Genomic DNA, 21,430 nt, shown 5'->3' on the forward strand with positions numbered 1-21,430 from the left:
TTTCCTTCACGGATCACAGTCCTGTCTTGACTCTTGTCCAATGTCTAAAAATGGTTGTTTCATATCTTTGAGCCCGTTTTTCAGTTGGTTATGGTGAGAGAGTAAGTCCCATTTTTTCACAGGTGGAAGCAGAGCCTGAATATATTCTGAAGATAAAGTCAACAGCATTTGATTATGAGTTGGATACAGGTTGTGAGAAAAAGAGAGATGTCAAGGATGACTTCAAGTTTTTGGCCTGAAACTAGAAGGGTGGCATTGCTGTTACCTGAGGTTAGATCAGAATAGGGTGTGTGTGTGTGTGTGTGTGTGTGTGTGTGTGTGGTGGGGGGAGGGGTAAAATTAGAAGTTCAGTTAAACATCCAGGTGGGGATGTCAACTTTTCAATTGGATATAGGAGTCAGGCGTTCAGGTTGGAGATCAGGCTAGAAATATACAATTGGGAACTGTCTCTGTATAGATGGCATGAGAAGCCATGAGTCTGAATGAGATCACCCAGGAAGAGAGTGGGTGGAAAATAGAAGTCCAAGGACTGAGTCCTGGGACACTCCAATATTAAATATTTGGGGAGATGAAGAGGAAACCTGAAATTGTTTGTGCTAACTCTGCCTCTCCCCCATCCCCATGATTCTCTCTTACTCCCATGACTATGCCCCGTCCTGTCTTGCTGATTTTCTGGCTCTGACTTCTGCTGACCTGTTTTATCCTGTGGCCCTCCCAGTCCGGGCCTGACGGATCAGTATTGTATTGGGCCTTAGAAACTGCTTTAGCCAATCCATGTCCTCAGAGTGCTCTGGAGTCATTTGAGATCCATCTGGCTCCATCAGGATTGATTCCTGCCAAAGTATAGAGTAGGAATAAGGCGAATGCCATGACTTCCACAGTGAGCAGTGGTGTGGCCAAACCCTCTTATCATCTGTGATAGCAAATCCCATATTGAGAGCTCAGAAGAACAGGGAAGTAGCATTCATATAATCCTTGACAAAGCCAGTTTCTTCTATCAAAGATTCTGTCCTGCACAGTATTACTGTGTAGGAAACTTGGTTGTTGTACTCTGCCTTTGCCCTCAAAACACTAAGTGCATATTTCCCAAATATCTTCAATTTCCCCATAGCAATTTATTATTGACTGGAGAGTGGTAATCAATATTAACATTATTCATCTAGTCACACATAAAAAGGACTAGATAAGGAATTTTATCATAGCACTATCTATAAAAGTAAAATATTAGAAATGACCTACTACACGCCTAACAGTAGATGAAATAAATAAGTTATAGTATGTACAACAATGGTAAGCACTCAGTAAAATAATTTTGCAGATATGGGAAGATGTTTACAATATATATTGCTGATATAAACATTTTAACAAGGCAGTACAGTGTGGTGTTTAAAAGCACTCTCGAATAAACAGACTTAAGAGAACTCCGTACCTTGAACTCTAACAACTAATGGCTAGGTAGAGAAGGATGAACTTGCAAAAGAGACTTAGCAAGATCAGGGTCAAAGATCAGGTCAAAGATATATGAAAAGTATTGTGTCATAGAAGGCAGGGGAAGATATTTTTTTAAGAAAGAAGGAATGGTCATTCAACCATTCGATAGAGTCCAATGTTGAAGAGGCAAGATGAGGACCGAAACATGACCATTATATTGACCATGGATACCACTAATGACCATTGCAAGAGCTGTTTTAGCAGATTAATGAGAGCAAAAGCCAGACTGGAGTGGGTTGAAAGGTAGATGGGAGGTGAGAAAGTGGAACTACTGTTAGGAATTAGATTGTGTAAAGAATGTGAGACAGAAGGCCACAGATAGAGGATGTATGTTCAGGGATCCTTTATTTTTTATAAAGTTTATTCATTTATTATTTCTGAGAGACCACAAGTGGGGGAGGGGAAGAGGGAGAGGGAGACACAGAATCTGAAGAAGGGCTCCAGGCTCTGAGCTGTCAGTACCGAGCTTGGCACGGGGCTTGAACTCACGAATCGTGAGATCATGACCTGAGCTAAAGTCGGATGCTTAACCAAATGAGTCACCCAGGTACCCCAGGGATTCTTTTTTTATTGAGAGAGATATGAGTTTGTTTGGATCCAGTAAAGAGGGAAAGACTAGATACACAAGAGTAAGACCGGATAAATTACAGATGAGATTCATGAAAACATGGGTGAGGATGGGCTATAAAACACAAGTGGTGGAATTGTTCTTGGTTAGTTAGTAGGAAGAAACACTTTTCAATTGTAAAAGGAAGCATGAAGGAAGGGTAAACGTGTGGGTAGCTTTAAACATTTGGCAATACAAAGGAAGGACTCAACAACGAGGATTTGTGTAGAGGGTGTCAGAAGGGTCAGGGGAGTGGGGAAGGTTTGAAACAGTTGTGGATAGTAGGAGTGTGAGCTGACCAGAGACAAGTAGTAAACTTTCAATCACGCTTTGTCCCATTTGGGGGTGGCGATCCTGAATTGTAGTGGAACCCATCTCTCTGGCAGTCAGACTTTCTTCAGTAGTATTTGGTTTCTTGGGTGCAGGCAAGAAGGAAGCAGATAGAAAGGTTCACCTGTTGTTGGGATTTGGCCATACAGGAGATGAAAATTTCTCCCACCTGCTTGTGAGCCTAGGTGGCTGTTGCCCAGCTCTTCTGTGGAAGCATAGCCAGAGGGAAATGGGAAGAAGGTTCCTCTGTCCCCACTAAATGAGTATCCCTAAAGTCCACCTTCCAAACTTCCTGTCCCTGGGAGAGCGGGTCTTTTGTTAGCCTGACAGATTCCCCCATGTAGAGCTCAGCCTTCCATATATGCTCTTTGCTGTTTCTGTAGGCTTGTCAGGAACAATCCCTTTCAGTTTTCAGAAAGGTCTTTTTATAAGTGCTGCTTCTTGATCCATACTGTGCTTGTGAGTGCATGGGAGGGACAGGGCTTGACTCCCTGAGGAAGGTCACTGTTAAGTTCCAGTGAGAGGACAAACAGCCTTCTTTAATACCCTACTCACTCAATACTCTGTTGCCAGTACTGCCTGTCAGAAGCAACGGGGCTTCTCTTTCCTCTGGCCCTTGGCTTCTGTGGAAAGCAAAATAGAAGGGAGATACTGATTTTCTTCAGCTCTAAGCTTTTAACCCAAGGAGGAGAAAACATGGAAGCCAAGTTATAATTTGTGCATGTGTGACATTCCTAACCTGGTCGCCGGGCCAGAGTTGGTGCTGGGAAGAGAAGGGCTGGTGGGATGGAAGGAGTGGAAGAATCAGGTTCCAGCTCCTGCACAGGACTCAGCTGTAACTTCTACTGCATAGAGGAGAGAGGCGAAAGGGTACACACAGGGTGAGCCATTATTGGTTCTGCTGAATTGTAGACAATGTTTCCCAGGCAGACTGGCTTTGGGAACAAGTTGGCCTTGGGAAGACAGTCACACTCCCGCCTCTCCCTTCCCCCGACATACATGCTCCAACTAGAAAAAGGCCAATGTGTGTTTCCTATGTGTCTTTGCTCCCTCTAGACAGATGAACCTCATTTAAATGATAAGGTACTGGCCAGCTGACAAGGACTCGCATATCACTTGCCATCTCTGGGCCTGTTACTTCATCTACAACCTGACAGTTGAACGGGATGATTTCTAAGGCTTCTTCTGATTGTAAGTCTGGTATAGTCTGGGTATAAATCTGACTGAACTGGAATGATACCAGATTTTAATTGTTTTATGGGAACTGGATCCTGAGGTCTTAACACACATTGGATGATATACACAGAGTCCCAGCACTGGTTCCAGAGGAGGGGGTCAGAGGAGAGAGAGAATAATTTAGGATGGCTCCACTCTGAAGAAAGTGTTGAACCTCCATGGCTCTGACTGCACTTTTTAGGCCTCAGTTTCCTCAACTACAAACTCAAACTCTAAGCCTAGAAGATCTTTAAGATGTAGTTCTGATTTTCTTGTTGCAGGTCTCTCTCTCCTCAGGTAATTTTGAGCGCCAGTGGATAAATACAGTGTATTTATTGAACTGTTTGCTTGGCGTTTGTGCAGTGCTATAGTGGAACATGATCCCTATCTCAAGGAGCTCATAATGTACTTTTAAAAATACTAAGCCACACACACAGGAAAGTATAGTATAACATGCAGTATTATCCATGGCCAAATGAATAATACAGACACCACAGGATGGCTCTCTCTGGGCAAGCTGCAGGCTGGAGGAGCCACAGTTACAGCTTGCTTCCCCATGGCCTTCTGCTACTTCAGCTCTCACAAGGGGCTTTGTGGGGGTCAGACTGCTGGGTTCAGTTCTGGTTTCGCCATTTGCAAACTTTGGGGAAGTTATTCAACCTTTGTAAACTGTGAGGTTAGTTTTCTGACCTTTAAGAGGGGGCTGATAAAAGTACCCCCTAGCTATGTTGTTGTAAAGATTACGTGAAATTTCAATAACAGGGTATAGAGAGAATGTACCTCAACATAAGAAAGGCCATATATGACAAGCACATAGCTAATATACTCAACAGTAAAAAGCAGAAAGCTTTTCCATTAAGATTAGGAACAAGACAAGGATGCTCACTCTCAGTACTGTAATTTAACACAGTGTTAGAAGTCCCAGCCAGAGCAATTAGGCAAGAAAAAGAAATAAGACACCTGAATCAGTACGAAAGAAGTAAAACTGTCTCTATTCGCAGATGACATGATATTATATATAGACCCCCCCCCACCAAGACTCCACTAAACAACTGTAAGAACTAATAAACAAATTCAATAAAGATCAATATACAAAAATCAGTCGTTTCTATGCACTAATAATGATCAGAGGGAAATTAAGAAAACCACTCCATTTACAATTACATCAAAATAATAAAATACCTAAGAATAAATTTAACCAAGGAGGTGAATAATCCATATGCTGTAAACTATAAGTGATGAAAGATATCAAGGAAATAAATAAATGGACAGATATTTCATATTCATGGATTAGAAGAATTAATGTTAAAATGTCTGTACTACCCAAGGGAATCTACAGATTCAATGCAATCCCTATCAAAATTCCAATGGAATTTTTCACAAAAATAGAACAATCCTAAAATTTATATGGAACCACAGAAGACCCCAAAGAGCCAAAGAAATGTTGTGAAAGAAGAACAAAGCAGGAAGCATCACACTTCCTGATTTAAAACTGTATTACAAAGCTATAGTAATCAAAAACAATATGGTACTGGCATAAAAACAGACACATAGATCAATGGGAATAGAATAGACAGTCCAGAGATAAACGCATGCATATGTGGTCAATTACAGTTCAACAAAGGAGCCAAGGATATATAATGGGGAGGACAGTCTCTTCAATAAAGAGTGCTAGGAAAACTAGGTAGCCACATGCAAAAGAATGAAACTAGACTCCTATTTTACACCATATACAAACATCAAGTCAAATAGATGAGAGACTTAAACATGAGACCTGAAACCATAAGATTCCTAGGAGAAAGCATAGAGGGTAAGCTCTTTGACATTGGTCTGGTAATGATGTTTTTAATTTGACACCAAAAGCAAAGACAACAAAAGCAAAAATAAACAAGTGAGACTACATCAAACTAAGAAGCTTCTGAAGAGCAAAGGAAACCATTAACAAAAGGAAAAGGCAACCTACTGAACAGGAGAAAATATTTGTATATCATATATCTGATAAGGGGTAATATCCAAAATATATAAAGAACTCACACACAACTCAATAGCAAAAACAAAACAAAACACCCCAAACAATTCAATTAAAAAATGGGCGGAGGAACTGAATAGACATTTCCCCAAAGATATACAGATGGCCAATAAATACATGAAAAAGTACTCAGCATCACTAACTATCACAGAAATACAAATCAAAACCACAATTAAGATAGCACCTCATGCCGGTTACTGTTAGAAAGATTATCATCAAAAAGATAAGACATAACAAGTACTGAAGAGGATGTAGGGAAAAGGGAACCCTTGTACACTGTTGGTGGGAATATAAATTGTTGTAGTTAGTACGGAAAACAATATGGAGGCTCCTCAAAAAATTTAAAAATAGAACTCCCATTTGATGCAACAATCCCACTGCTGATTATTTTTCCAAAAGAAAGGAAAACAGGATCTTGAAGCATTATCTGCACTCCTATGCTCAATGTAGCATTATTCACAATAGTCAAGGTATGGAAACAAGTGTCCATCAATAGATGAATGAATAAAGAAGATATATATAATGGAATATTACTCAGCCATAAGGAAAAAGGACGTCTTACAGCATGGATGGAACTTGAGGGCTTGAGGGCATTTTGCTAAGGGAAGGCAGATAAAGACAAATACTGCATGTGGAATCTAAAAACTAAAAAAAGAAAAAAAAGAAGTCAAACTCGTAGAAAGAGTAGAAAGCAGTTGCCAGAGGTCTGTGTCAGAAAAGTTCCCCTAGTATGATAATCTCTACCTGATGCAGTGATGTCCAAGCCTGTCACAGAGAGACAGATGGCAGTGATGGAGAAGGAGCCCATACCTGTGGCCATCCATGGTTTGGTTCTTAGATTGGCACAAATCCAGAGGCAAGCAGGCAGGGGGTGGGTCAACTGAAAGAGGCAGAGCCCCCATTGGGCTCTAATCCCTACTGTGCTGCAGAGTTCTTGAGTTTACTGCAAACCACTCAAACCTGTTGGATACCAAGTCCTTTATTTCTTAGGAGTATTTAATATAAGAAAAGAAACTTGAATTCATAAGAAATCCCAAGAAGTGAACAGGGTTTACTTTTTAAGAAAAGGGGGAGGTATAGGGGCGCCTGGGTGGCTCAGTCGGTTGAGTGGCTGACTTCGGCTCAGGTCATGATCTCATGGTTGTGAGTTCGAACTCTGCGTTGGGCTCTGTGCTGACAGCTCAGAGCCTGAAGCCTGTTTCGGATTCTGTGTCTCCCTCTCTCTCTGCCCCTCCTCCACTCACGCTTTGTCTCTGAAAAATGAATAAACTTAAACAAATTTTTTTTTAAAGAAAAGGGGGAGGTATAGAGGAAGTCAAGATACTAATGGGGATTCACCTAGAGTCCAGACTTGGGGGCCTTGAATGGATCTAAGGGAGGTTGGAGGGTTTGAGGCAACCAGATTTACAATAAAGGAGCCACAAGTATCTCCAGGGGAGTCTTTGGACATATCTGTTCAGCAGCAACTAACCCAAAGTCTTGTCCCAAGGGCTCTCAGGGCCAGTTAGTGCAAGTTGCTAGAGCCCTGTGCTCATGGGATCACAGGTTTGACCTCTGTATATGTGTAACTGTCCCCACGTTAGACTGAGCCCTAGCCCTAGCTGGCAGTCACACATGTACATCACCAGAGACACACAGGGGACTGGCTGGGAGAGGAGGACAGGTGGATTCCGCTTCCCACCCCCCCCCCCCCCAACCCCTTTGGAATCTTGCTCAAAGAACACTCTGGCTCAAACTACACACCTTGATACCTCAGGTTTAGAGCAGGGTCATTGTCATTTTATGGTATTTAGAAGACCATGTGAGCAGGGAGAGAAGATTCACTTCTGAGGATTCACTTCTGAGGGTCTTCAAGCTGAGGCACTAGCCTAGTGGGCTGACCAATTGGAATGACTGGCAATTCTCCTTCAGGGAGTAAGTACTCAGAATTCTCTCTCTTTGGGGAAACCGCACAACTCTTCTTTCTTGAGGGCTGCCTGGGCATCTCAGCCAGACCTGCAGGGCTGGTCATCCAGACTCACAGTGAGAGCTGTAGCTGAGTGTCAGGCACACAGAACTGGAGGGCTGGGCCTGTGACGGCAGGTCCCAAAATAAGGTGCCAAGCCCTACTTCTCACTTTCCCCTTGCGCCCTGTGAGATGCTGGCACTGCCTTTGGAGCCATTACTCAGCAGCCTGAATGTACAGAAATAGGCCGAGTGCACTGACCCAGGAGGCCACGGTTCTTTCTTCTGGCAGGGTCCTGTCCTGGCGTGGTGGGCCCAGGCAGAGCTGCATGGCCTGGCCTCTGACTCTCACCTCCTGCCAGGCAGTAATCCTACCACAGGACGGGGCTTTACTTAACTGTTCCTAGGCCTTTGAACATGTGTCTCCTTGCCCCTGGATGGTACAGCGTGTTAACCGGTGAACACACTTCCTTATCTTCCCCACCTTTTCAACACACACTCTTTCCACCTTCTTGTCCTAAATGAACACCTGCCCTGCTCTGCCCTCTGGCCCTCTCCAGAGAGGGCAGTTTCTCTCCCTCCCCTGGTTTTCAAGGTCAGGAGAACAACCTGGCATTCTCCAAGTTCCCGTTGTTTCCCCAGACCATGCTCCCCCATCCCTCTTGGGCACAGCATCCCATCTTACTGGCCACCTTGTCCATCCAACCGTATCCTGATTTCCTGCACTCTTATCCTCCTCAGTGGCTTAATGCCTGCCTCACAGCTTTCTTGGCCACTGCATCCCTGTGAGGTGAGGGGGACCCTTCAGATACCCTGGGTTCACCATCATTTTGAAAAACTACACGACTAAATTCTGCCCAACCTATGAGTCACTGTGATGAACGTGATTTGGAGATGGGTACCAGAATGGCCCGTCATCTCAAATTCTCACAGCCCTACTTGGACCACAACCTAAGCAACTTTTTTTCTACCTGTCGAGGTATTTCTTCCTCCACCGTCCCCAGAATCTCCCACTTCCTCCATATCCAGCCTGGACCTACTGGCTGTCCCAGAGTGCTCATGGATCCCTTTCTTTATTCTTCCCTGGGTGCTTCCTTGCTGCTGCCTTCCCATCCTGGCTAATCCCCAGCTCAGCTTTCTTTGCCTCTGCTACCAGATTGCTGAGCTCTGCTGGAAACTGACCAGCTTCCTGTGTACCTGAGCCCTTGACAAACCATCCCATTAAGAGCATGTGTGTCTGATTCTCTTCCCCACTGCGTGCTCTTCAAGGTAGGAATTTTGCCACCCCGGAAGTTACAAAAAGTTAAAACTTAGCACACATCTTGCACTTGTCTAGGCACTTGACACATACTGACTTATTCAACCCCTACCCAATAACAATGAGGACAATACTGTGAATACTTCTCTCACCTGGTGAGCAAATGGGGGCTCAGAAAGATGAAGTAAATTGCAGAAAGTCACAGAATTCGCAAGTAGCAGTCAAGATTAGGCAATCTGGGTGAGACATTATATCATGTCTCATCATAAGATGATCATTAACTCTGCACAAAGTCAGTTGACTTTCATCAGAGCTCCTGCTGCAGTTCAGCAATCTTTTAAGTCAACTTTTGTTCACTCCTAATTGGACGTATGTGCATTTCAACTCTGACTCTTCATTATTTTTGGTCAGTGTAGATCAGAGACCAAAGGCATCGCCGCAGAAGTCCCAGTGAATATCTAGAATCTCAGGGAATTCTATCTTCTCCTGCCTCATTTCTGATTGAATCAGCTCCCATATAGCTTCCCTCTAGACAACATTTACCATAGCCCTGGGTCATTCTAAGGGCTTAACTGGGCTGCAGTGTCCTGGTCTCCATTCTCTAGGGAGGGAAGACACTGTAATTCTCATAATGGTTATTTCCAGCCATGTCCATGTGAACTGGCTTTGGAGGCTGGGATTTAAATCCCTCCTTTACTACTTGTTATCTTCTATGGGCAAATTATTTAAATTTAGAGGTTTAGTTTCTTTCTCTGTAAAATGGAAATAATAATCCACTTAAAGGGTTGTATTTATTAAAGAGCCTAGCGTAGAGCCTGGCACAGATTAGGCACTCAAAGCATTTGTTCCTTTTCCTTCTCTTTTCCACACCCTCCTTTTGCCTAGCTATACGTTTACTCCATTTTTCCTATCAGCCGATCTTTTCCTGATCATGACCTGCCCCCCAGCATCTATCCTTTCTCACTTTTCTCAGTCAGACTCCTTGGAGAGTAAACTACAATGACCATCTCCCCCTTTCTCCCTGATACTGCCACCTGGCTCCAGTAGTATCCTCTAAATTGCCAAATGCAGTTGACATTATTTGTTTTTCATCTTGCCTGACTTTATTCAATTTTGTTTCCTGAAACGTTACCCTGACCATCTCTTCCTAAAATGACTCCTCCTCACTCACTTCTGTCACTTCTTTCTTTAATCACCCCCAAATGCTGGCTTTTCTTTATACTGACGGTTCTCCAAGTGTGATTCCCAGACCAGCAGCATCAGCACAGTCTGGGAACTTGTTAGAAATGCGTATTTTTCGGGGCGCCTGGGTGGCGCAGTCGGTTAAGCGTCCGACTTCAGCCAGGTCACGATCTCGCGGTCCGTGAGTTCGAGCCCCGCGTCAGGCTCTGGGCTGATGGCTCGGAGCCTGGAGCCTGTTTCCGATTCTGTGTCTCCCTCTCTCTCTGCCCCTCCCCCGTTCATGCTCTGTCTCTCTCTGTCCCAAAAAAAAAAAAAAAAAAAAAAAAAAAAGAAATGCGTATTTTTCAGGTCCCACCTCAGACACCCTGAATCAAAAACTGAATCAAAAACTTGCTCGTTTGAGAGCTACCATGCTACACATTGTCTTTCTGGCTGATCTCTGTGAGCTCCCCTTCGAACTATTCTTTTCACACCAAAAATCCTTTCCACTCCAGACGGCTCTCCAGAGCTCCAATTGTATACATGCAACTACCGATGGGGCATCTCCAGTGGCTGTCCATTAGGTGTCCCCAAGGAAAACAATCTTATAATCCTATCACCTCTGTATCTCCCTTCCCCAAATGATACCACTGTTACCCCATTGCCAGTGCCAGGATCCTGGGATTCAGGATTCCTCTTTTACCCACTTATGAAAACACTAGTTTGCCATTTCAGGAGTATCTTTCAAATCGGCAATATCCTTGTTATGCACTCCCATTACTTCACTTCAGGCCCACCCTCCTTACCGCCTAGATTACTAGTCTCCTTCTGACTGGGTGAACTGCCTAACGTCTGGTCCCTTTCCAACGGACCCTCCACATTGCTACCAGAATCATCTTTCTAAAATAAAAAAACAAAAAAACAAAAAAAACGGTTGTGCTTATTCCCTGCTTAGTCATTCAGTGGCTGTCCAGGGCCTTTGACATAAAGTTCAAACTCAGTATGGCGGCACTGTAGGGGTGTCTATGCCCTGAGCCCTGCTGGCCTCTGCAGCCTCATCTCCTGCTGGTGTTTTATATGTTCCCTCTGCTCCAGCTCTAACAGGAAAGGGAACTACTCAAGAGTTCCTCAGACACGCCACTCTTCCTCACGCCCTCAGACCACTATTTCCTTTGTGAGGAATGTCCCTCCTTCACTTACCACCTAGAAAATGTTTCTTCTCTAAGGCTCAGCTCGGTCAGCTTTGGTATGAAACTTTCCCTGAATGCACAGGCTCAGTCTGATGTGCTCCCACAGGCCCCACATCTGTCTTCATCAGAGCCCTCATCACAGCGTGTTCAATGTTCTCTTGTCTGCCCTAAGCACCGGGAAGCAGCTTGAAGATGGGCCTGTATGTCATCTTTGTTTAGTGCAAGGCTTGACACACAGTAGGTATTCAGAAATAGCTGCTTAATAAGGAAGACTGCCATTTTTTTTTAAAGGCATCTACATTCACCGCCTATTTCCTAACCACCCCCATCTTTTCATTCCCAGCCACATCTCATCCTTATTATGCTACTGAAAAAGCTCTTGAGGACAAAGATGTGCTGGCCTTATTCAAGCTCTCATCTTCCTGACTTGTCTGCAGAATGAATCACCTATTTCTCAAAACATTCTCTTCCTTGGGCTCCTGAACTGATGCTTTTTGAATTCTTGTTACTTTTTGGTCTTCACTTGTACTGGATCCTGCCTTCTTCGTGCTCCTTGCGACTGCTCTGCATCACAGCAAGTCTAGAGGTGGCTGCTGGTGGTGGTGGGATTCGGACAGTGATGTGCTGGTAACCTGGCTCCCTGGGGGGTGGGGGTGGGGTGGGGAAAGCCCTGATTTGCAGCTTTTGTTTGCTCCATGGTGCAAAGACTCTCACCAGGACCGATTTCCAGCTACCTACATTTTAACGACCAGCTCACAAAATTCCTGAGTATTTAATAATTGGCTCCGACGAGCCTAACGCTGGGTATGTAGAAATGAATTAGACCAATTTGACATTTAGGAGGATACAATCTGGTGGAGGGAAGACAGAAATAATTCTGAGACAAATGTGATAAGCACTACTGAGGGCATTAAAACAAGGCACCACGCATGAGGCTGAGTGGAAGGAAGGTTTATTTAGGAAAATCTGTGAATACCTCTTATAGGAAGGAGGGAGGGTTCGAACTGGATCTTAAAAATGGTACGCAGAGAAATGGCTAGTAGATCAGGAAGACTAGGGTACAAAGAATGTGGGGTGCCAGAACGGATTCTGCCACTATCTAGTTTTGTGACCTTAGTCAAACTGGTTAACTTCCCCAGGCCAGTTTCTTCATTTGAAAGTAAGAATTTGATTTCCATGGCCCATTTCTGTCTTGATTTGATGACGAATCTTGGAAAGAGAAAGAAAATATGAGTGGGGAAGAAGGAAAAAAGAAAGAAATGTACTTAGTGTGAAACTTTTAGAAGGTCAAATGCTGCAGGACCTTCTCTTCTAACTCGTCCTACTTGCTAGCTTCTGGCTCAGTTCCAATTATGGAAATCCCAACCCTATATCTGAGCAATTGCATGGTTTGCTAAAGGATCAGTTCTTTTCTTTTAAACTGAATGAATATAGTGAATCCAAGTCAGTTCATCCTTCTGCTTTGAGGGAACAGAGGATTCTCCTTTTTCCTTACAGAGTATTAAAAAGATCCCACAGACTTCCCTAGTAGCTTATTCCATTTGAATAATTGTTATTATCAAATCTATTTAGAATTTCTCTATCCCTACATCTTGCCTAATCTTCTCTATAGAACTATTTAATCTTCATTCCTTTTCAAAAGCCTTTAAAAACATGAATCATAAAACATTCAGAAATATGTGTATAACATAAATGCAAGACATAATTATAAAGCAAACACCCATGTGACCACCAAGCTGGGGAAGAGAGAACCTTGCCACATCCTAGGAAGTCCCCCTGTTACTTCCCAAGTATACAACCTTCCAGAGGGATCCACCGTCTTGATTTATTGCGATCATGATCCTTGTTTGGCCTTTTACCGCCCATGTATGTACGTTTCCATCCTAGTTCAGTATTGCATTTTTTGTTAACACTTGACATGAACAAAATCATATCACCTGCATTTGCTTGTTTCTTCTGCTCACCGTTCTAACACTCATTCTTGCTGTGTGTAGCTAGTTTATTCTTTTTCATTTCATGGTTACATAGTGTTCTATCATGAGTATCCAAGTTCACCCATTCTACCCCGGCTGGTTATCTGGGTTGTTTCCAGGCTTTGGCCAGTGTAAACAATGCCGCTCTGACCATCTCCGTTTTCGTGCCCTGGGCATGTGAGCTTCCCTAGAGTACAGGGGTGAAATTGCTGGGTCGGAGGGTATGTATATCCTCATCTCCATTCTTCAGTCTCTCCCCTACATTTGTGAGCAAGCCTTTCTCTACTTTTCTTTTCTGAAGAATTTTGTTCAGAATTCTTCGCTCCTTTTTTCCAACCTTCAATCGTGTTAATCTTAGGTTCCTATTAACACACATTATCGGTACTGATGCTAGCTTCTAGTGCTGCGCATCACCTTCCTCTGGTAGTTAAGAATGGTTTCCTCTCCAAGAAGTAACATTTTTTCATTTATTACTCAAAGAGAAAATAGATTTGGAACATTTTGAGAGTTCTTCTAAGTGTGCAAAATAGAAAGCATGTATTTGATTAATAGAGGGCCAGGGACAAGTTTCTTTCTGTGAGGCATTATAGTATGGGAATTAAGACTGTGGGCTTTGAGTCAGACCAAATCCACAAAGTGCTGGCTATGTGTCCTTGGGCTGATTACTTAACCTCTTTGTACTTTAGTTTCTTTATCTGTCAAAATGTGGATAACAAATTATACCTACCTATAGTGCAATTTTGTGTATTACATGAAACAATCTATATAAATTTGGTCAAAAGAGGTTTATAAACTTGGTCTTTAAGGAGAAAGACAGGCTTTCAAAATGTAGTGAGGAGATATTCTATGAGTTTGTCTCCAGTGTTTATACTGAGCCTAAATACTTTTCTCGCTCCTTGCTGGAGCAGCTGGCTAGGGTAGGCAAGTGGGATGCCGCCTGTGGCCACAGGACAGGGTGAAGTGAATTGGCCCATCTGGGAATCAAATACACAGCCCTGACTTTAAGCACTATTCAACAGAGTTCAGTGGGCAACATAACATGAAGAAGGAAAAAGTGAATGGGACTAGAAATACTGTCAAAGTAAACAGGAAGGCAAGAGGACACCAGAGGATAGCTCAAATTAACAAGCTGCTCTAAATGGCACCCTCTTGTGAAACTTGTTGTACAAGAGAGTTGGCTGCAACAGAAACCATTCCCAATCGTCAAAAAACCACGTTCTAATTTTCCTTATCCTCTAGACTCTCCATATAGGATTCCAGACTTTGTTGCTTGTATCTCTTGGTTTTAGGACCTAGTTTTCCAAAGCCAGAAACTTAATTACAGGTTCAACACTTCAAGGCCAATACCTAATCGCCTCATTAGGGAGCTGAGAAATGTTTAGCATTGCCATCCTCTCCTTACCCCTTCCCTGAAGTTATTAACATTCGCTTCGACTTGTCTGTTAAGTCAACCCTTGTAAAGACAGTGATTTTTGGGCTCTGAGTCTCTTACTTACACATAAAGTTATCTAAATTCAATAAGGCTTTTGAGGAAGCAGCATTTCCAACTCGACATCAACTGGTGGGCCAAACGACGACGCATTACAGAGGCAACAATGCCTTACTGGATTTTAGTTTTAATTATTTCAGTTCCTGTATCATTACTATTTCACCGTTATGCTTAATAAGCCATATTATGCTTCTTATTAAATAATTCTTGGAATATTGTGAGTGCACTGTAGGTTATAGAAAAAAGGTAGAAAAGAAATTGAAAAGGGGAAGAGTGGTTTGGAATGATTATTGAATGATGTGTTATGACAATATTTGCTAACTACAGGTCAACATAGCAAGGCCAGATAATTTATTTATAGTTTGTTGTTTCAGTAACATATATTATCTGGTAGTATATTGTTAGGGGAAGGGCTGATTTGTACAATTACGGTACTTTTACACTATGACTTTAAAAGTGAGTAGGCTGGGGCGCCCAGGGTGGCTGACTTTGGCTCAGGTCACGATCTCGCGGTTCATGAGTTCAAGCCCTGCCACTGGGCTCTGCACTGCCAGCTCAGAGCCTGCAGCCTGTTTTGGATTCTGTGTCTCCCTCTCTGCTCCTCTCCTGCTTGCGCTCTCTCTCAAAAATAAACATTAAGAAAGATTAAAAGGCTGATAACAGGAAAAAAAAAGTAGCCCTTATCATCTTCATTTGAATTGATAATTTTGGCACCAACCCATGAAGGGGGCTGAGCATGGTGGGATCATCTGTTTGCAGAGGTGCAGATACCAGCTAATAAAAGAATGCCCCATTCTAGAACTACAAGTTCCCATTTGGAAACCAGAGTCTTGAACAGCGGCAGTGGCAGTGGCAGCATAATCTGGTGCTCAGATGCCAAGAGAAACCCCAATGTTGAGTCTGAAAGCTTCACGACTGGTATTTTGGCACTGGTGTGACACTGGCAACAGGTATCACTGGCACCAAACAGAAGCCCAGGGAAGAATCTCATTAAGTGAGAAAAAAGAATCTAGAGTCTACACATTACTCCTCAGTCAAATGTTTGAATCTTGCATCCAACTAAGACAGCCACACGGCCTGCTTTGAGCTTCATGTCTTATTTGCCTTCCCACTGGCCAGGGAACACAACAGCCTAACAAGTGATCAAGAGTCGGCATTAATGGCGAGCCAGCTGTGGCTTCCTCCCTAGGGGTGAACACGTGTTAAACAGTATAGCAGAGCTGGGGGCAGCAGTCAGGAAATGGGAGGATGGACTCTGTGTGAGCAAATGCGTGGCTTGCTTAGGAGTGCAGGATACAGATTTGCAAATTATACCTCTTTGAACATTGGCTGAGGCCACATATGAAATAACCTCTGTAATTTTCATGTGTACCTGGTGGGAAAGATTCATGAATATCAAACACCTGTGAAACTGGAGGGTTTTGTCCCCCCACCCAGAGGTCTATTTGCTCCTTTTGAAAAGTGTCAGGACTAGAAGACCGAAGCAACACTAACAACAACAAAAAAAGCTTCCCAAGTGATTCTTATTTAGTTCCCATACCTTTGAGGACCATGGCTCTAGTGGAACGGGAATGAACAGGAATGATTTAGAAACAAAAAGTTAAACCTTTATGCCCATTTATTAAATAAGGATAGAATCTTGCTCTCTCTACTTTGAGAATAATAGCTAACAGTAATTGTTCAATAAATGTTAGCTATTATGTGCCAGGCACTGTCCCAAGAGCTATACCTATAATAACCACACAATCCCATTTTACAAACGAGAAAAACCGCTTCACAGAGAGGTTAAGGAACTTGCCCAACATCACACAGCTAGGGCTTGGATTCAAAGCTAGGCAGTTTGGCTACAGAGAATATGTTTTTAACCATTATTCATAATATTGTAAAGAATATAATAGAACCATGCATGAGAAAAGCATTTTACTTTGAAAAGTTAAGGTGCTCCAAGAAGCTGTTGAATGAACTTCCTGGAGGGAACAGTCTATGTGGCTTCCAGACAGCACTTGCTACATTTACAGCTGCTCACAAACAACTTCACTCAAAGGACTTGAAAATCCGATCTTTGCCTGTTTCTCTCAAATGCTGACTTTAGTCTACCGAAGTGCCACAGGTAAAGTGACTCCTTTGACAACCGAAAATAAAGAGAAGAACTCTGCAGACCAGGTGCCTCACACGGGGCCTGGCACCCAGGTGATGAATAAAATGTTGACTGAATTGAAAGCCTTCCAGTCAAAGGCACTTTGAAATGTGCTATTCATAGTCCACAAAATGGCTTGAATACAAATTATTTAGAATGTCAAAACAGGAAGGGGCATGTGGCAAGTTAAGGAAATTAAAGAGAAATGAAGTATAAATGGAATACTAAACCTTTGAAATTCAAAATAAAGAACCTGGTTATATATCCTTGAAATCCTCTTTCTTGGCTTAGCCAGGAAATGGGAGGGGTAAGCTCTGGGGATGGAATAAGCCTATTCTTTAATAATATAATACTTCTTATTTGTGTTCTATGTACTTGCTGTAAGCATACTGATCTGAACAAGCTGCTTAATATGCTCAGGTGATTTTTTTTAAAAGGCTGACTTTACCCCACCACATTCCCTAACGACCCTTGCACTTTTTAACAGGCATTTAAACATAGCTCAGAAATAAAAAAGGCTTTTCTACCACTTTAGACAACAAAATGGGTTCCTTAGAACAATGCTGAGCTTGTATTCCTAGCACTAGATCTAACGAGGCATTAGACTCACGTCATGTCCAGCAAAATGTTGTGTTTGGCCTCCCCATAACTTTTATCCAGTATCTAAAGAGCTAATAATGCATAAAGCAGGGTTTTCCATAATTCCCAAGAATTTAATGAGTGATGGTTAGTTAGTTCACAATGTGGCATGATCCAAACCTAGGCAGCCAAAGAACCTCCTATGGAGACCTGTTGAGAAGTAGGGAGAGCTGATGAGCAAGAGCTCACTGGACCCATATTCAGCCCTTTAATTGCCATGTGGAGGACAACTCAGTTTCCCCAACATAACATTCTCCTCTAATCTCTCTTCTGATGCACAGCTGTAAAATGCTGCGCATGCTACCTAGTTGTGAACTCATTCTATGAGGCTACTCAGCCTTTGCTTTATGAGCAGTGTGAAGGGAAGTCCAGGAAAAATAGATCTGAGAGTAGCAGTTTATCTGCTAGGATAGGCTCTCAAAAAGCACATGCTGAACTGATATATGACCTATACAAGATCATGACCATAGGCTAATTTCAAGCTGGGGACTAAACAACACACACACACACACACACACACACACACACACACACACACGAGTTATCTCCAGGCATCCATATTGCCCAGCTGAGGTTTTAAAAAAATGCCTCCTATACTGGGTTTCCCGAAAGTCTTAGTGAAGTTTTAAGCTTTTAGGGCTAGAGATGGGGTAGTGAGCTGAACTCACCCTCTGCCAGTCCAACAGCGATAGCTACAGATGGTTTTGATTTATCATCAGTTAAATGTGCAGCCCAGATTAAAGGAAACATTTTAAAGGACTAATTAGTCAACCCTCACAAAAGTAAATTATGGGCCTGTGATGAAACAGCCAAAGGAAACTCTAATACAGCACTGTAGCAATAATGCTTGGAGTGTATTCAAATGGAAAAGCTTGGGCTGGAAATACTTGTTCAGAAAAAGAACTACATCACTCCACCCTACTTCATCAAGTAATTCAAGCCATCTTAAGCGCTCAAGGTCTGACCAAGCAAGACAATATTTATTAAAACTTCTTTCAGCTTGAACTAGATCATATCCTTGGGAATAAACAAATTTTATTCAATGAACAAGTAGAAGGGATTCTTGATTACTACTATAGTTCTTTTGTGTAGACTGCTTCTAGGTTAATGCAAAAAGTTCAGAAAAGGATATCAGATAAGGTAAAAAGCTTTATTATTCAGGATCAGCTCAAAGTCTGACACTGACAGAGGCAGGGATAATTATTATCTCATTACATTTGACCTTTGGCACCCATTTGAAGTACTAGTTTTCCAAGTGGGACGTGTTACAGCCAGTAGACTCTCAGCACAGTTCCTGCCAGCCACATTTACCCCAATTTCACTCAGCAGAGCTGTTAGATGTTCAAGGATACAAAGAATGTAATTATCTAGTTATCCTTCCCCCCCCCCCCACTTGGCGTTCAAAGCAAGAGACAGATATCATTATTAGTAGATATGGTCATAAGCAACACCTTCCCATAGCCTAACATTCAAAAATCAAACACCAATTATAAGTAGAATTCCTAAATACTCAGTTAATGCTATGGAGTGCTTTGTTTCAAAAACAGCAATTCTGTGGCTTCCCTTTACTTATTTTTCTCCTTGGAGAAAACCACGCGTAATCAACATATGTAGTGCAGGTTGTTACAAGCTTGACTTATAGGAAGCAAAGGAATTAAAAAGTTGTCATTAAGAACAGATTTTTAAATTATGACAAAAATATGAATAAACTCTACACATTTCTCAGGGTTATGGATAAAATGAATCAAGTTTCATGATTGTTAGGGGAGTCCCTTCTAAGGATGTAGCACATAGAAAGTACATGGAACTTGTTTCTATGAGCTTATAAAGGGGACAAATATAAAACAACAGTTCAGTTCAAGATGATCGACATGTTAACTGTTGGTTAAAGGAGAAGATGCTCAAGATATTCTGTACACTATTAACTTAGAGTCAATCTAAACATCTTCTACATTAAATATCTAGAGAAATTTCCATGACTTTTCAGCTCAGGGCTATTCTAGAGGGTCACTGTTTTTTGTTTTTTTCATATATATACATGAAGAAAATCCAAAAAATCAAGTTAAAAAGCCAAGAGTTGTTTTTTAGGTTCTGGGTTTTCAGTTCAGACCTATCTTCTTTTATAAAAGTATCAATCAGAGATGATTACTTTTTCTTAAAATCTGATGACTTATATTTTGAAAAACTTGCAGCCCCTAGAGAACTGAAGATGATTTCACACCCCAGCTTCCATGCAGGACTATTGATTTTATAAGTATCTTTGTCTAGTAAGTGGCAAAACCATAACCTCTTATAGAACATGATGTTGGGTTGCTACATAGTAAATTGCTTAGTAAAAAATATAAGGGTCATAGTCTCATATGGGAGATATATTTGGGGGAAAAAGGCCAAGTAAAGGTTTCTAGTGTTGTTCTCCTAGTTTCTCCAAAGCGTCGACATTTATCACTGCTCTGAAAATAAAGATGATTTTAACTTAAGAAGACTGTATTTTAACACTGAATCAATATAAATGTACTTATCTGAACATCACATTTTTACACATACTAAAAACAAAACAAAACAAAAAACCAAAAGTGTAGTGAAAAGATTATATAAATTTTAAATGAAATTATATTTGTTTGAGGCAGCACAGATCCAGGGGTCCCCAGCAGAAGACTTCTTCAGCACTTGGCCTTCACAGACAGGCCTCCTGCTGTGACCAGCAGATATTTTCCACCGTGCACCCACAGTCTCAGAGTAACAAGAGACAAGTCTTACTTTTTGCCTCTATGAGCTGGGATGTCATTATTGTAGAGAAGAGGCATAATTTAAAAAGTGAAGACTACTCATTCAAAATGTTACAGAGTGACAAACTTACTTTGTGGAATTTAAACACAGCATTCACCCCAAGGAAGCTGCATATAAGTTTAGAACCAGAGTAGGTAAGCTTCAGAGTTGAAACGATTTTTCTCTGAAAATGAAAGAATGGTAGCTTTCTTAAAGATCAGAGTTACTGAATCACTCTGTTGTATTTTTTGTCTTGTTTTAAGGGGCCAAAGTTCAGTTAACTCACTCAGATTAGAATCTATAATTCTGTTGACTGTTCGGGACTACAGTAGTCATCTTGAGATTTTCTATGGAAGTATGTACAGATTTTCCTCATGGAGCTGGGAGTAATAGTGACCTAGAAAAAGAAAGTTTAGATTTCAGAGATTTTCTAAGATAAAGTTTAGCTGTTACTTCAGCAAGTTATCAGTAGAGGGTATTTTAAGTTGGGATGCCTAGAAATTTGATTATTTAGTCAGCCAGCTTTCAAGTTCCAAATACTTTGAGGGCAATGTCTCTTTTGGCTGATTTGTACTGAATTTAATAAAAATTTAACAGATGTATGTAAGAATGGAAGGCATAGATTTTTCATGTGAACTGAAAATATTTACTAGTTAAACCTCCCGATAAGATCCAAAGGCTATAATAACCCTCCTCTTTGAAAGAAATGAGTAAATCCCCCCCCCCCCCCCCCCAATTTACAAATGGGACAGGGACTCAAATGGCAGCTGCTACCCTTTTCTGAGGAAGTCTTATCATTATGCACATAAAGAAGAAAAACCTTCTAAAGAAACTTTAGCTTCAAAGATTGAAATTATAAAACCGGAAATATATGGGACTGGCACACTATTTTTAAAAGCCTTTATAATGTACACATTAGTGAAAACAATTTTTCACTGAAATTATTTTTCTGATAACACACAGCTGAGATCAGTTCTGGAAAAAAAGGATTTTGGTCAGGGGCAAAAAACAGATACAAAGATAATTTTAGGAGAAGAAAGAAAAGATTCCTCATAGCTGTTTTTTCTCCCCATGTTCTGTAGCAAGATCTTGGTTGGATTCTGTGTTTTAAGTAATCTTTAAAATATTTCTAGTTTATTTTCCCTAAAATTATGGGACAGGCTTCAGGACAGTAGGATGGGGGATATGAACACTTATTAAA

General features: G+C 41.7%; 1 protein-coding gene across 3 annotated transcripts in view; it reads right to left on the reverse strand.

Annotated features, from left to right (window-relative positions):
• Positions 1-12,160: 12,160 nt before the first annotated feature.
• The window catches only part of DTL (denticleless E3 ubiquitin protein ligase homolog), a 48,603-nt gene continuing 39,333 nt past the window's right edge, over positions 12,161-21,430 (reverse strand). Inside the window, exons 15-16 of one of the 3 annotated variants that reach the window (XR_007458774.1) lie at positions 20,321-20,626; positions 12,161-12,434 (exon numbers count right to left, since the gene is read on the reverse strand). Coding sequence is in view for 2 of the 3 variants with exons in the window: in XM_049634189.1 (XP_049490146.1) it covers positions 20,528-20,626 (99 nt within the window). In the remaining variant the exon portion in view is untranslated. Of the gene's footprint in view, positions 12,435-18,346; positions 20,627-21,430 lie in introns of those variants that run through there. The other 2 variants (XM_049634189.1, XM_049634188.1) reach the window with 2 other exon arrangements.

Source organism: Panthera uncia, chromosome F1 (genome assembly GCF_023721935.1).
Source record: "Panthera uncia isolate 11264 chromosome F1, Puncia_PCG_1.0, whole genome shotgun sequence".
Lineage (NCBI taxonomy): Eukaryota > Metazoa > Chordata > Mammalia > Carnivora > Felidae > Panthera > Panthera uncia.